Source organism: Hippopotamus amphibius, chromosome 11, assembly GCF_030028045.1.
Source record: "Hippopotamus amphibius kiboko isolate mHipAmp2 chromosome 11, mHipAmp2.hap2, whole genome shotgun sequence".
In the NCBI taxonomy this organism is placed as follows: Eukaryota; Metazoa; Chordata; class Mammalia; order Artiodactyla; family Hippopotamidae; genus Hippopotamus; species Hippopotamus amphibius.
The window spans coordinates 19,698,078-19,714,670 of NC_080196.1; the positions used below are offsets into that span (position 1 = coordinate 19,698,078).

Sequence of the window (16,593 nt, forward strand, 5' to 3'; positions counted from 1 at the left end):
CTGACCACTGTTAGATGGCAGGTCGCACACTCAGGTTACCAGAGGTTCCAAAGACACCCCACCACCACTTGAGTTTGATTGATTTGCCAGGGTGATTCACAGAACTCAGGGAAACACTGATGTTGACTAGCTTATTAAAGGGTATGATAAAGGATACAGATGAAGAGGTATTTCAGGTGAGGTCTGGGAGGGTCATGAGCACAGGAGCTTCTTCCTGTTCCTGTGGAGTTGGGGGGTGCATCCCCTCCTGGTGTGGATGTGTGCATCAGCCTGGAAGCTCTCCAGAACCCATGCTATTGGGATGTTCACGGAGGCTGCATCACGTAGGTGTGGTCAGTTATTCACTGCATTTCCGGGCCCTCTCCCCTTTCTGCAGAAGTGTTGGCGGGTGGGGGGCGGGGCTGAAATTCCAAGCTTCTCATCAAGGCTTGGTCTGTCTGGTGACCAGCCCCCATCCAGGAACCCACCAGAGTCACCTCATTAGAACAAAAGGTACTCCTAATGCTCTTACCACTTAAGAATTTATAGGAGTTTTAGGAGACCTGGTCAGGGTCAAAGACAAATATTAGAACAAGGATGTTCCCAGTGCTCTTATCACCTAGGAAATTACAAGGGTTTGAGGAGCTCTGTGCCAGGAATAGGCGGGGGGTGGGGGGGTGGGGCAGAGACCCATGTGTATTTTCTCTTATCTCACACATTTCCAAATATTCTTGGAGAGCTTCAGTTTATTTTATAAAATCCTCACCTGTGATCATCTCTTCTGAGACGTCTTCCCTATTCCTGAGGCCTCAACAGAATCAATTACTCTTTCCTTTGTGTCACTTCTAGATCACGTCTAACATTATTGCATAAATGTCGTGTCCCCTCTGCTCGAAGGGGGGCTTTCCTTGCAGCCTGTGTGTCTCTCGTCTCTGTATCTCCAGCACTTGGCATAGTGCCTGGACCATTGTGGGTGTTTAGTGAAAGTTACTTGAATTGAATAATTTGCCATTCTTTAACTATTTCACTGTCTTTTGAGGGCAGTGTGTATAGTGATTGCTAGTTCTCCCGCAGGTTGCCTAGGCTTGAATCCTAACTTTATTACATGCTACGAATATGCTTTTACAATCTCTTGGTTCCTCAGCTACCTGCCTCATCTGTAATATGGAAATACAAGCACCTGCTTCATCAGAGGTGGTGGAATTAAATGGCTTCATACTCATACAGTGCAGTTTTTGGCACAAGGGGGCTTGCTGTCCCTGCCACCATCATCTTCCTCCTCCTCCCCCTTCTTTCCTACCACTCCCCTTCCCTCACTTCCCTCTCCCCTCCCCCTGCTTCCTTCCCTCCCTCCCCTCTTCTCCCCTTTCCTCCCTCCCTTCCTTCCTTCCTTCCTTCCTTCCTTCCTCCCTTCCTTCCTTCCTCTTCCTTCTGTCTTATGTTTTCATATGCTCTTATTTCGCCTGGGACAACCTCAGTGTCCCACCCACATATCTGGTAAATTACAGCTCCTCTTGGAAGGTTTCAGCTTCTATCTCATTTTCTCTTTGAAGCCTCTCAGCATCCTCTCACCACACCCTGTGGGACTCGATGCCCCCTCCCCTGTGTTCCATAGCACTTTGTAAATGCCTCAATTTTAATTCGTTTCCCATTGTATTTTGGTTGTGTCCTAGCTTGGGAGGTTCTGGATGGTAAGGGCTTTGCCTCCTTCATTGCTGTGTCCCTGGCACCTGACACACTGCAAGTTCTCACTGAACGTGTCGTGACTGAGTGGGTGAAGCAAAGCGGTCCCGGAAGAGTTTTCTATCCATCTAGTCATACTTTATTCTGACCATACAGTTACACTGAGTGATTTGAATTTGGGGTTAGCTCCATATGTCCCATGATTTTCTCTGCACACATTCCTACCCACATGTGTAAGATGAAGGCATAAAAGTAACTTTCCAAAGGGAAGCATTTCCCAGGAGCCAGTGTTTTCGGTCCTGATGCCTGAAGCCATCTGCAGATCGTAAAGCTAAGTGTATGTAGTCCCTTTTTGTTATCACTGTTCTACAGATTAGTTTTATAAAACTAGTAAATTAGTTTTATAAAAAGCTTTTTTCTGATAATTATCAATGCATTACATATTTATGGTAAAGATTTAGAAGATACTGAAAAATATAAATGAGAAAGCAAAAATTACTTGTAATGCCAGTACCAAGCCATTACAAGACTGTCACTGTTGACAAATTGGTACTCATCCTTCCACACTGTTTTCTGCCCGTACATAGTTTATTTATGTACATACCTACAGAAACACACACATGCATATATGTGATTATACTGTGCTTACTATTTCATAAGCTTCCTCTCCTGCCCCCCCCCACCCCAGTAAATTGTGATCATTTATGTCAGTAAATACTTGATCACTTACAATGGCTGTGTGATAGTCCAGTGTTTGCAACATGTTCCCTAATTTATTTAAATGATCTGTTATTGTACATTTAGATCGTTTCAAATTCTTCAGTAGTGCAGAGAACGCTAAAATGACTTCTATATCCAGTTAATGGTCATGTCTTAATTTCTTCTTTAGGATAAATTCCTATAAGTAGACTTGCTAGATCAGAGTTTGCAAAAAAATTTTTAAAAGCTTTTTCTGATATTTATTGTCAAGTTGTCCTCCAAGTGTTTTGTATAACTCTCTTTACACGCTCACCATCAGAGGATATTATTCTCTTTTTTTTTTTACTGTTTATCAAGCATATGAACAAAAGTGTTCTGATATGTTAATTTTAATTTCTTCAGTTATTGCTTAAGTAGCTTTTCCCCTCTTGTTCGTTAGTTTACTTGTATTTCTTTTGGAGGAAATTACTAGGTCCCCCTCCTCTGTTACTCTTCTATTTACAGTGTTGATTTTTTTCTTTATTCATTTGAATTTTCCACACATTAAAATGTTAATCATTTATCATGTGCTTCATAAGTCTAACCTTTTTTAGGTAGAGGTTTTTTTTTGTTTGTTTTTTTAACTTGATTATATTTATTTAACTTATGTGTTCATTACTATAAGACAGATACAGGGATGTGGTGGTCATTGATCTGAGGACAAGTTTGGGTTCTGAGGTACCTGAGTGCTACCCACTTACTGATGCCTTGTCCCTCCCAGTGTGATGAGAGTGGGCTGGTTCCCTGGGCAGAGCTGGGTTCCCTAGCTTCCTCGTGAATCAGGACAGCCCCACATGCCCTAGACCCTTCACAAATAAAGATCAACACCTTTTATCTCTTCTCTGTAATAAAATGTGCTTGAGAATTAATATTGTTTTATAACATGACCCAAAGAATTTTAAGTTGCCCCTCCTAAGAGATATAGATATATATATATATAAACAAATGTTACTTTCTTAAAAGAATTGATTTCTTAAAGGTTTTCAGTATTCTTGCAGACTGTCACAAAGGATCTGAAAGGTTTGCAGATTCAAAATAGCTCAGATTGAACTGCAGTTTTAAGCTTTTGCTGAATTTGACTAACAATTATATTTTAGTTCTATGAAAACAATTATATTCATGGCTCCATGATTCAGATAGATTTTTTTTTTTTTATTCTCCCCATGATATTCACACTGTCTCCAAATATCCTTTCTTTTCCTCAGATGTTAGCTAAGTGATAGTTTTCTGGATTTCTAGTGAATGTCCTGCTGCTTGCCAGATTATGTCAGTGCAGGGCCATCTGGTACCACCTTTTTCCAGCTGTAAACACTCCAATAATAAATATTATGAAGAATGGTCAAAATCACTAGACAGCCTGAATCGAGAGTAGCATGAAAATCTGTGCATAGTCTGGGTTGGAAGAGCCCTGATTTTTTCCTATCCTATATTTTTGTTATTTCCTGCTATTAGTGTGTCATTAACACAGGCCTCATGTGGATGTGGGCTCTGGAGGTGGGGGAAGAAATCCTTCCTTCTGTTTCAGTAGCTTGAAGCTGAGCTGGTAATATGATTCTCTCCCAATTCTATTCAGAAGTTGGCCAACTGCCAAGCACCCAGGCTTGCAGGGAGCATTTTGCTGTCAAGACTAATTTCACCTTCTAATTTCAGGATTTATTTATTGAGTTTTGTTATACCTCACTAAGAACATCATTTTACAAATGATTTTCTTGATGAGAGTCTGGTATTTTCCACAGATTTTTGACTCAATTATTCCATTTCAAAGTACATCGATGCTACCAGTAACAGGACAAACTGAAGGAAGTTGGTCATTTAAACAATCATAGAAGTTACCTCCAGAAATTAACCTTTTCTATAGGCGGTTGCAAGTTCCTTTTATCTAACACAATCAAATCTCCGCCTCCTTCACTGCCAAGCTCTTGTCTCTTACCTCTTTGATAGTATTGACCTCCCTAGATTGTGATTATTCAATGGTCTGGGTCTCCCACTGGACTGTCTTTGAGAGGGTAAAAGAGTTTCCCCTGGGTCTCAGAAGCCCATGCCTGGTATACAGTAGGCTTTAAATATAGATTTGTTGCATTGAATAAATATTCCTTGTGTAGCACTTGGCTTTTCATCTTGGAATTTATTTAATTTCTTTCCTGATGGACTTTGAATTTTTTGAGGGCAAAGAATGGGTGTTATTTATACATATCTCCTAATCTGCAGTGTTTTATAAACATGTTTTGAGCACTTAATAAATGTTGAGTTGATGGCCAAGAAATTCTTCCATGTATTTAAGTAAAAATTTCCCCTCTATGCCTCTGAGTCTTCTCTCTACAAACTCAAATGCACACTCACCATTGAGAAATGTCTCAGTAGCCTTTATCAGACACACACTGGAGCTGGTTCTTTGTAACTCTCCAAAGCTGGAGGATAAGATAATAACCCCTTCATGAGTGCCACACACCAAACATTCTAAACTTGGAGCAGAGAACTGCTCCAGTGTGGGACAGTACTTGTAACCCTCAGCTTTTTTCTTTTTTTCTTGGAGTATCTCCTCAGGTCCTGTGACTGTGACCAGTTCTGGCTTGATCCTCACCCCTTATCCTGATGAAGGCTCTGTCCAAGTGTAGACAGAAACCTGGTTCCCTGTTTCCCTTTCAGGTGGTTAAGACAGGCTGGGATTTTTAAGAAGAATTTTACTGAAAAACAAGAAAAACAAAATGATTTATAAAAGAATACCCAATTTAGAAATAGCCATATTTCCAGAATATATGATTTAGCACCATGGACTTTCAGTAGAAACATTAAGCTTTCCCATATCCCAGTTATCTGAAGAATAATCATCAATGATAATTGTGTGTATCGACCTCTTTGAATCCTGGGGAGGGACCAGCCTCTTCTGGGCTCCCATTTTGAAGTGGCCTGGTGAACATATGCCTACCAGGTCCTGACTAACAGGCCTGTTTCAATTCCTATCACCCACATACAGTAGAACAACCTCTCTCTTTACAGAACAGTCTTGCCCTCCTTGTATATTCATTCTTTGTTTCACTAGGTGGTATTATCAGTTTATTTCAGTTGACTTTAACTTGAACCATTTATGTTATGTATGTAGATAGTATGTAGAGTGTTAATTATCAGTGTTTGCTTTTGATTGCTTCTTCCATTGTGTACAGATCATTTTCTCTTTGTAAAGTTCATTTCAATCAAAATTTTGCCTTGAGTATAATACATTAAGTAGAGCAGTACATTCCTGTATTAATTTCCAAGTACTTTGAATAGCCTAAAGTATCTGAATTTGCATCTGCATCCTTTCAGTGCTGTACACTAAGGCAGGAATCACCTGGCAGGATTAAGAGAAGGATGAAAATGATCAGTTAGACTGCTTGCATCATTCTAAGACTTTAAAGTAAAATCCTTTTCCTCCATATCATTAGAAGTAGAGCAAAGTGAAGTTGATTCTGTTTCTTTCTCCTGCTCAGTGAGTTGGTCGTGTCTGTGACTAACCTGTTCTTCCTGAGAAGATGTCGAAAGACCATCCTAGAGCAGCCTTTTGGGGACAGGGCTATGGTTAACCTCAGTCCTGCAAGTTGATGGGGCTGCTGGACCACTTAAAGAAAGTCACAAACCTAATTTTGGTTCCTGGGGTGGAAACTGAGCCTGGATCTTGTTGCTGTTGCAGGGGTGAACAGCCTTTCTCAGTCACTCAGTGCCAACCCCTTGACTGCCACCACCCTTATCCATCTGGACCTCTCAGGGAACATCCTTCGCGGAGATGACCTCTCGGTAGGTTTTCTTTCCTTTACTGCCGTCTTCAACGAGGCTATGCTTAATAAGCCTGGAATAATTTCTAAACAGGGCTTTGTAACATATTTTCCCGTGTCTCCCTTTATCATGACACCTTCAAGTCATTTAGTTATGAGCTTATGAAGTGTTTTAGAGAAATGTTCCAGAGCCTTGCTTTATTAAATGTTGTCTATCCCAGAGATTTTATCTCCCTCACTTTAAGATTGTTGGAGTTTAAATTCTTTTTGGAAATACTTTTTTCTGAAGGAATTTTTTCTCTATTTCAAAACATTATTGCACCTGTTAAAATTGGCTGATAAGAAAGATTGAAAGTGTAAAATGAATTATTTCATCATTAAATAATATTGTTAGGAAGACTGCTGGCTTTTTTAAAAAATAGTTTTTGATAGAAAGGGGATATTGGGATGAACTTCAGTCCCATATTCCATGAATACAATAGAGAGGGGGCCACTATTGAAAGTTTGAGTATGAAGGCAAAAAGTTTTCCCTAAATTATAACAAGATTTTTCATGCAGCTGAATCAGTAATATAAATGTTTGACAGATTTTATTGATACAGTGAGTCACGTATGATCTCATTACCAGATGGGGTGAATGGTCCCCTCTGGTCACCAGGATAGAATTTAGAAGAAATGCTCCCTTACCAGTGGGCCACAGCACACGGACATCTTCAGAGGACCTTAATTTGTGTTCCATTGCTTTATGGGAGTGAAAAACACTGTGACATGTAGTCTCATTTCTCTTCTGTTTTATTTTCCCTGTAAGACAGGGAATGTTGCCAGAGTCCTTTTCGTAGTTATTTTCCTCTCCCTTACACTTGAACTAATTTACGTAATATTAATGTTTGCTTCCTGGTGTGCCATGACTTTTTCAGTGTGTTGTCCAATTGTATTCGTCACCTTCTCTGATGATTCATAAATCTGTCCCCTCCCAAGATGAAACAGGGAGTCGGATATGAAACCACTAAAACATTACAGTGACAAACTAGCAGAATAGAGAGAAAGCTAAAAGAAGAGCCTGAAGATTAAACAAGAAGGCTGCTAACATATGGGCATTGATAGTCACCCAAGACAGCAAAGTAGCCAGCCAGGAGTCTTGTCCTAGCTTGCCTCTGGGGAAGGGCAAGTGGAATGATGAGGCCAGGTGACAGTGGGCTTCCAGCCCCTACAGGCTGAAGTTCTGGCAGGCATTCAAGCAGGTGTAGGGAGAGGCTTAACCAGCCTTGTGCCTTCCAGAAGAGCAGCCTAGCAGGGGCTGCTGGAGGAGTGCTGGCCGGGTATGGTCTTGTTACCATCTGAGGGTGATTAGAGCTCCCCCAGCTGGTGGCCAGAAGTAAAATCACAGCACCAGGCACAGACTGAGAATCAGATTTTCATTGAGTGAGAACAAAATTATTTTTCTGAATCAGAGCTTTTTATAATACATACATGATGTGTCTGGTTATTCTAACATTTATATGTTTGAATTATATTTGCTCTTCTGAATTCCTTGGTCAAGAGGAGTTTTCTCAAGCATCTGTAGCTAAGCTGCTACACTTATGAGTCTTTGCCAAGGACTAGGACATCTCAGTGTAAGCTCATTTGTTTTTGCAAGTTTCTCCTGGCATCCAGTGAAGCAAAGCAGAATTTAGCCATTCACCTGGTGTCAGGAGCTTGGATTTGGTTCGCTGTTGGTGGATGTTGGCAGCTGCTATCACACAAGGCTATTAGTGAATAACAGAGTTATTAATTTTATTGTTTTGATAGCTTTGACAGTTTAGGCATTGTGACCCCCCTAGAAAGTGAAGGGTCTTAGCTATAATTGAGATTAAGAAAAAAAAAAAAAAAAAAAACACAACACAAAACCTAATAGTACTGTCAGGCCCTTTCTTGTTAGATTTTGGAAGTAACTAAGGGTATAAAAATCATTTTCTTGGACTGAAGAGAGTATAGCCTGAGACCACCATCCTGTGGTTCAAATTCAAATTAGTGGCTCCTTAAACACTTTCAGAAGTGATTAGCATTTTGATAGGGTGGCTGCAATTCAGGTGGTATTTCAGTCTCAGCAGTTAAAATTAATTAGCACTGTTCCAAAATTGTATAATAAAAATGGAGCCACTCAGGAAAAGTAAGTCATGTATAACAAAAAGGGGGTTTAGTAGCCAAGACTACATTTGACCTTTATTTTTTTTTTAACTTAAACATGCTGTAAAATATTCTTTGGATTTTTGCTCTCAGGGAAGGTGATGGAATGACAGAAAATTCTGCCATCCTCTTGGGAAGAGTAGAGGATGATCCTCAGTGGATTTGGGCAACTTGATTTTAAAATATTAACTTGCATCGTGCATGCACGGGCGTGTGTGTACATGTGTGCTTCTGGATCCTAATATATTTGTTTTTTGTTTCAAGTCTATGTACAGTTTTCTGGCCCAGCCAAATGCCATTGCTCATCTGGATTTATCCAATACAGAATGTTCCCTGGATGTGGTAATATTTTTTTATATTTTTCTGTTGAGGGTGGGGGTGGGGGTCTCAGTACAGCTATTTAGATGGGAAACAATGGGCTTTCTCCCCAATAAAATATTTTCTGAGTCCTAGAAATACTTGAAAGTAAGAGTGCCTTATTTCTTTCTCAGGTCTGTGGAGCTCTTCTCCGTGGCTGCCTTCAGTATTTAGCTGTGCTCAATGTCTCCAGAACTGTCTTTTCTCACCGGTATGGATTCATTCATGCCATCGTTATTATCTAGGAGTGTCTTTCTCTGAGAGAAAGTTGTAGTGAGATGAAAAGAAAATGATAAAGGGTGAATGTTGTGCATGAAAGAAGGAGATGGTCCTAAACCATTATCTATGAATATTAGACCTTGAAAGTTCAAGTTTTTGTTACATCTTTTTTTGCCTGCAGGACAGTATTCTCGTTGATAACTCCAGCCTGCCTATGTGAACTATGTAATAAAGTATTATTTCTCATATACGAACAGGCATTCTTAATATGGTAAAAAAAACAAACCCTTTTTGGAACCTCGATAGGTGTTTCTCAATAATGCACTTTGAAGTAAGTATCAGCTGTGTCTGGGAGGCAAAGAGACTAGTCATCCCAAAGCTCATGCATTCTGATTTGTAGAAATGGAGGGCCCGCCTAAGTACCTCACTTTTACCTTCCTGACTTAGAATTGTTTGCAAAATCAGGTGGTAGATTAGAAGCAACAGGTATTCACACACAGCAGCAACGTAGAATGGGAGAATGCAGAATTATGGAAAGTACATGGGTTATGTAACTGTGAAATTCTGGGACCATCTAATGTATTAATACAGGTCAACACTTAGCATTTGTAGTTATTACCACAAGTCATAAACCATATCTTAGTCATTATATGCTCTTTCATAACATGGAGAATTGCTTAATATTACAAGTACCTCCTTTTTTCTTGGTTAACTTCTTGAAAACTTTACATATTCAAAGGGATAACAGTCACTTGTTTGGAAAATTCAGAATTGAGACATGCTATGTTCTACAATTATGGCTCATAAATTTGTTATTCTGTATTTTAAAGCACTCATGGTTCATTACTTCAAGAGTGATGTAAAGCTTTATGATAGCAAAAATATGCCACGAATACCTCAGTAGGATAAGATCAGAGAGTGTAAAATGTAGGATATAAAATAGTGGGAAAAGTTGAGAGTTTTCTAAGATACTTTATTTCGAAGGCCTTAGAGGGTATTAAGTTCACCCAGTCAGCTCATGCATTGAAGGCAGCTTCTGAAGCCATGCTTTGGTGGATCTTTAATAGACTGAGGACCTGGGTTAGAATGATATTTTAGACTATAAGGATTTTCATATAATCAGCTCTTTTGAGTTCATAATACTGTGAATTCTGTGATGACTGGTCTTCAGTAGAGCTGTTAAGCTTATAGAGCAGAATCGTGCTAACAAATTGCCTTGTTTTCCAAATGAGAGGTTGTGATTAAACTGTTTAATACCCACTACCTTACCTAGATGTAATCATAGAAAGCCCTTAGTAATTATGTCAGAATTGCTACATTGACACTAAGCTGTGGATTGTTAACCAGGCTATTCATACTTTTGTTCACAGATAATTTCATAAGTGTAGCAGTCAGGATAGGTCAGGTTGTTCCAGTAACAAATGATCCCCCCAATCCACCACCCTCTCCATAGCCTTCAGCAACAACGATTTTGTGACATGTCCCTTATGGGCTGGCCACATCAAGTTCACTCTGGGAGGCAGAACAGCCCCTCTCTAGAATATTGACAGTCACATAGCACAGGAGAAAGAATCATGGTAGCATACACACTGGCTGGTAAAACTTCTCTCTGGAAATCACACCCATGGCTTCTGCTCACATCCCATGCACCAAAGGGACTTGCATGGCCAAGCCTGCTGTCCTTGGGGTGACAGAGCATCATCCTCCTTCAGAAGGGGGCAGTGAATATTTGGAAACATTGGAACAGTTGACACCAAGAAAAAGTAGCAGAAAGAAAACTATACTCAAAGAAAACTTTAACGACATTCACTCATCAGAAAATGAATCTGCGTATACAAGCTTGTATCATTCTGCCATCGGGAACCAGAGTTGTCTGAAACATCTAGTATTCTACCAGAATTCTCTTTCCTCTTAAATTTTTCCCTTCTCAAATAGAAATTCTAGTTGGTTAGATACTTCTCAAATAGCCCCAAATTTTCCCGTTTTAAAACCTTTTCCAAAGATTGACAGGTTTCCTAGACCTCTGTAGATAAAATGTTGTTGGATAATACATGGTTGAGCTTGACCCCTAGAATGGCCTCTGCCCCGAGATTCTCTGATTCCCTCCACAGAATATGAATAACTGTCATTGAATGAGTGTTTCAATGCGTCAGGCTAAGTACTGTACTTATTCAATCTTTCCAACAATTTTATCGGGTAGAGCAAAACAAGCAAAGTGTTCGTATTCCAATTTTGACTCTGGAATCCTGTTTTTCTTAAACCCTCATAGTGCGGTGTTGACTCTGTCTTCTTGTTGAGTGGTATGATTTGATCCACTTACTTCCCACTGTGTAGCAAGGGGACATTTGGAGGTTATAGCCATTTCCTTTTGGAGTTTTGTCTTTATCCTAATATTTGGCCTGAAATAATTAGATTTGTGGTATGGATCTAAGAGCTGGGTAGGATATTTGTGATGGCAGGCTTCTTGCCAGTCATACTTGATGTCCGGTCACAATCTCGTCGTGTCTGAGACCTGCTCCTTCTGAAAATGCTGCCAAACGCAGGTAGCGATGCTTAACAATCCATTGCCACCCAGTGGGAAAGCTCTTTAAATTAGTGAGAAATATGTATCTTCTTTGACTCCTTATTTCTTAAAAATTCAAATACGGAGTTTCCTGAAGACCTGGGAGTGGAACACAACGAGTTCTTTGGCGACAAGGAATAAGAATGAAATGTTTTAAAGACTTATTGACGTTTCTTAACCTCTCATCATTTTTGAAAGTACATTGAATTAATTTATTTACCTTTCGTTTTGTTTCTTTTTACCTCTAAATTTGTGCTGAAATATAACCAGTTCATGGATTATTTCACAGTGTCTGAATTTACTGATGAATACTTTTGTCAGTTTGGAAGTGAGGTGCAGAGATTGGAAGTTTAATTGCATATATGACTCTCATGTTTTGTTTTTCAGGAAAGGAAAAGAAGTACCCCCGTCTTTCAAGCAGTTTTTTAGTAGTTCTCTGTCTCTGATGCAAATCAGCCTTTCCGGCACAAAACTGTCTCCTGAGCCCTTAAAGTGAGTGGTTAATTCATTTTCTCCAGTGCTTTTAAAGTTCAGTTTGTTATTAGGAATATGCTTGAGGGAAGGGAAAAAGACGTACAAGCCTAAGACAGGCAAGGCAGATGAAAATGCCTTTTTGCTTTGGGTCACAAAGAAGTCAAATTCTTTTCGAGTACGTTGTGCGATATTGATATTATTGCATTTTCTGTGAAAAAAAAAATCTTCCTTTGGTTTGTGACCTTGGCCGTAGTCACTGATCTGTAAAAGTTGTGCAGCAGGGACCATGACCTTTGTATTGACCTCTGTTCAGTACATTTTAGGTATATTCTCGTGTGTTTTAAAATCTGTCAATTCTCAATATTTCCACTAACAGTAATAATCAAAGGCTATACACGTGTGTGCAAAAGAACCAGTTTTTAGGTGCTTTGGTTTCTGAATTGCCTACGTATCTTTCTGTTTGGTATTTTTACTTGGCAGGCAACTTATGTTACGGGTTAACATCCTCAGTGTAGGGGTAGTGGTAAAGTTGAACTTTTTAGAATAATTTGTTATCTTTGAATTTCCTTTCATCATTGCCAGAAATAAACGGGTTATAGAATCTATTTTTGAGTCAAAAGAACATTTTCAAGTAGTTATGAATATCTACATTGTCAGATGTGTTCAAACGTACGTACAGATTTCTCCTTTCCCCAGCTGACATGTAAATCAGCATTCAATTTTTCCCTTGTAATTTGTGTGAAATGTTAAAATCAATGTCTGCTATGCATTTTACTAGCAAATGAATCATCTAATTTGTAAATTGCCTTTTTCTTTTTGAGCAGTGTGAAATTCTTGATTACAGTATTCTACAAAGTACCATATGACTAAAACATTGGATGCCTTTAAAAACAGTTAATCCACCTAAGTGCTAAAAGAATAACTAACTAAATAAGTAAAAATCCTGATGTTAAAGCAGGCCTTCTTAAAAAAAAATTGAATCTATGTATGAGAGATCTCTAAGTATAACAGCTGCAAATTGTAAAACCCTCATGCTTAGGCTGTTTGTATGACTATTAATAAAGCTATCAGCATCAGTATTCTAAAGGGGATCTGTTATAATTTAACCACACTCATTCATTCAACTGATATTTATTGAGCATTTACAACAGACTTGATACCAGCAGGGCACTGACCAGAAAGCAAAACCAGACTTGCTTTTATCATATCATATCAGTGGGAAATTAGCATATTCAAAGTAATTTTAATGATAGGTACATGGTACACTGATGTTGTTGGTTCCTGTAAAATATAGAGTAGTTCTTCATTGATTAGTGCAATTGATTTTATAAAATAATTCTCCCCACAACAACGCTGGGTTTACTGTACTTTATTATAGACATAGACTTGTAAATATTTATACTTAACAGTTATTTTCTCAGTGTTAAATCTTGTGACCTGTTGTTATTTATGTGAATGTTTAATAATAAATCAGTACAGGCAGACCTTGGAGATAGTGTGGGTTTGGTTCCAGACCATTGCAATAAAGTGAATATTGCAATAAAGTGAGTCACACAAATTTGGGGGTTTCCTGGTGCATACAGAAGTTATGTTTACACTATACTGCAGTTTATTAAGTGTGCAATCGCATTGCGTCCAAAAAATGTACATATCTTTTATTGCTAAAAAAATGCTAACCGTCATCTGAGGCTTCAGCGAGTCGTAATCTTTTTGCTGATGGAGGGTTTGAAATGTTGCGAGAATTACCAAAATGAGACACAGAGACATGAAGTGAGCAAATGCTGCTGGAAAAGTGGCACCAATAGACTTGCTTGATGCAAATTGCCACAAACCTTCAATTTGTGGGGAAAAAAAAAGTCAATATCTGTGAAGTGCAATGCGAGAGGTATGCATGTAGTCTCTTCAGGTCTGTGTTTTACTCAGTAAAAATTTTAATGTGAGGGTAAAGGCTTCATGGCCAAAGATTCTATAAACAAAATTCCAGATGTACAATTAATGTGATACTATAATTTGAAAAGAGAGAACAAAAACTGAGGTGCTTGGGTTTACCTGTGAGGGGATGAGGATGGAAGAGAACTTGCCAAGCACTGCCCTAAGTTAGACACAGAACTGGGTGCTCACCCACAAACTGTCACCTGCAGTGTTGACAACAGCCGTGGGAAGGTATCATTATCCCTGTTTTACAGCTGAGGAAGTTGAAGCTCAGAGAAGCTAAGTAATTTGTCAAAACGCACTGTCACAGGTTGAGTTTTCTGGGAAGCAGATTTAGAGATGGAGATTAGCATGTAGGATGTTTATTAGGAAGTGCTCTTGGAATCCCACCTGTGGAGGGGGTGGCAGGAAGAAAGCGGGATGGGACAGAAGGGAAGTTGAACTGGGGCTGTCACAGTGAAGTCCGCAGCCGACGCAATGGGAACTTTGTTACTGGAGTGGCCCTGAGCTGGGGTGAGGAGGCTGGGCCTTTATACCCCTGTGTTGATCAGTCCTTGGATACAGGCAGCCCTTAGAAGCAGATGTGACCTTGGGGGAGGCATTTTTTCTTCAGCTGCGGCATCCCCCAAAGAGGTCCGACAGGCAAGGGGGCTCTGGGAGGTACATTGCAGAATCCACTGCTGTCGGCCAGCGGACCCTGGCTCAGTCCTGTTCCTAAACCCACATCGCACCCCCAAGCACCAAGAGGGGTGGAGGGAGGCCCTCGTTTCTTAAAGGTGGATCAGTAGCCATAAGAGAATAAGCTGAAGTAATGCAACTTCTTTTGAGAGTCACACTTCAAGTTTGGACATATCAATATTTTATAGAAGTTCCTCACTTAATTAGAGGTTCTTCAGAAGCAACACAAAGAATGTAATTGCTTATTTCATAGCTGTGTTTTTCCTTGGAGGCTCCTTTCTGTCCATGTCAAAGTATTTTGGGGCTTTTTAAAGAATAAGGTGATGCCATTCCTTGAGGTTCTCTAAAATCTCCAGAGCAGTGTGGTTCTTGTGTGTCCCAAGGATGCTCCTTGCTCCAGCATCGCTCAGGGAGGCACGAGTCCCCATTTCCTGATGTCTGGTTCTCTCCTGCCCTCTCCCCTGTCCCTTCTTGCCTGTGTCATCCTCCCTCCCTGCCACATAGCACCCCTTCTGCCGACCCCATAGCCCTGGCCAAGTATTTTTAACAAAGCCATTAAAATGGAGGGATGTGCTACTCCAAGATTATAGCTAGCAGCCCATATCCAGAGCTGTGGGAATGACATACAGATTCTTCTCTTAGCCAATTTTGCATGAATGTTTGAGGACCAAGAGGATCACACTGCGAGGGCAGTTCATGCTGGGTTAAAAGAAACAACACACCTTGTGATAGCGTTTCCCCCAGAGCCTGTGGTACTTTGTTGTAGTTGTTATGTTTTGTTTTACTAGGGATAGTTTCTGTGGGTTATTTGTATTTGTTTCATGAGTCATTACCTCTTAATCATTGGCCTTCTATAGTTAAGTATCTTAAAGGACACCATTTATTTCCTTGTCCTTAACCTACACATCAGAAAAGTAGGAAGAGTTCTCCTTCCATCTAAGCATTATAAAAATACAATGTTAAAATATGTGGCTAAGTCCTAGAAACTTAAAGAAATGTAGGGACCTTTTTGGTAATGTCCTAACTCTCCCACTTTGCTGATAAGAACCTGAGACACAGAGAGGAAAAGTGATGTCCTTCAGGCTACCCAATGCTCAGTAACAGAATCAGGACCTGAGGACAGGCTTTTTGGTTCTCAGTACCAATAGCTTTCGGTGGGTTAATATTGCCTCCAAGAAAGAAAGGGGGAAAAGTCACCGTTCAGGAAAAGAGAAACACTTGAATAATGAATTGAACAGAGGCACGCACACAGATGAGATGTGCCCAGCCTTTTTCACAGGAGAGTGTTTTAGAAGAAGGGACAGTGAACTGGATTAAAGGAATGAAGAGGCATGTACTCCCTTCACCCCTCTAACCCCCAAGGGTTGTTTTTGTAGCTGGGAGCAGCCAAGCTCTTATGCTCTGCCCACCTCGGGGGTTGTCTCTCAGTGGATGAGGCCAGAGAATCACTGGAGGGGGAAAATCTCAGAGACTTTGGCCTGAAATAATTCCCTACCTTCCCACCTCCCCCTTCCCCTGGGGAATTTTTGCAGTTTGGCTGGTGGAGGTGCCTTTCCTGGGAACATTGGGAACCCGTAGTCACCCCCAGGTGGCAGTTGCCTTGGCTCTACTCTCTAGTATTTATGACTGTCTGCCTTGCATTACGGTTATTTGCACACACATTTGTTTCCTTTGCTTGAGATTGGCAGCCCTCTCATACTCATCTTTGTATTCCTCGCAGGGCCTAGTTGAGGGTGTCTCGTCCTTTCGGTGTAATTAACAGATGTGGGTGTTTGTGTGAAATTTTTGTTTCAAGCCTGTTCAGCGGTGTTGCATTTTACAGGACTGTCTTGTAACAGTGGAGTCAATTCTTTGTCTTACGTATCAGATCCAGATGGTGAGTCTGGTCTCCTGCATAAGCAGATACGAAAAGTCCTCTGCAGAGCGGTGATGGGGTTTATCCTGTGGTCAGCTAGTATTGGATAGACAGGAAGGATCCTGCACTCACACTCAAGACTGGTTCCTTATCTTCCACGCTGTTACACCCTTATGCATCCCGCCTCTGTGGGTCCTTTAA

The 16,593-nt window shown here is 40.2% G+C and overlaps 1 protein-coding gene across 5 annotated transcripts in view; it reads left to right on the forward strand.

The window, feature by feature from the left end:
• The window catches only part of CARMIL1 (capping protein regulator and myosin 1 linker 1), a 303,069-nt gene that overhangs the window by 179,410 nt on the left and 107,066 nt on the right, over positions 1-16,593 (forward strand). For all 5 annotated transcript variants that reach the window (XM_057699574.1, XM_057699573.1, XM_057699569.1 and 2 more), the window contains 4 exons: positions 6,068-6,171; positions 8,579-8,656; positions 8,806-8,882; positions 11,841-11,945. In XM_057699574.1, the coding sequence (XP_057555557.1) occupies positions 6,068-6,171; positions 8,579-8,656; positions 8,806-8,882; positions 11,841-11,945 (364 nt within the window). The remainder of the gene's footprint in view (positions 1-6,067; positions 6,172-8,578; positions 8,657-8,805; positions 8,883-11,840; positions 11,946-16,593) is intronic.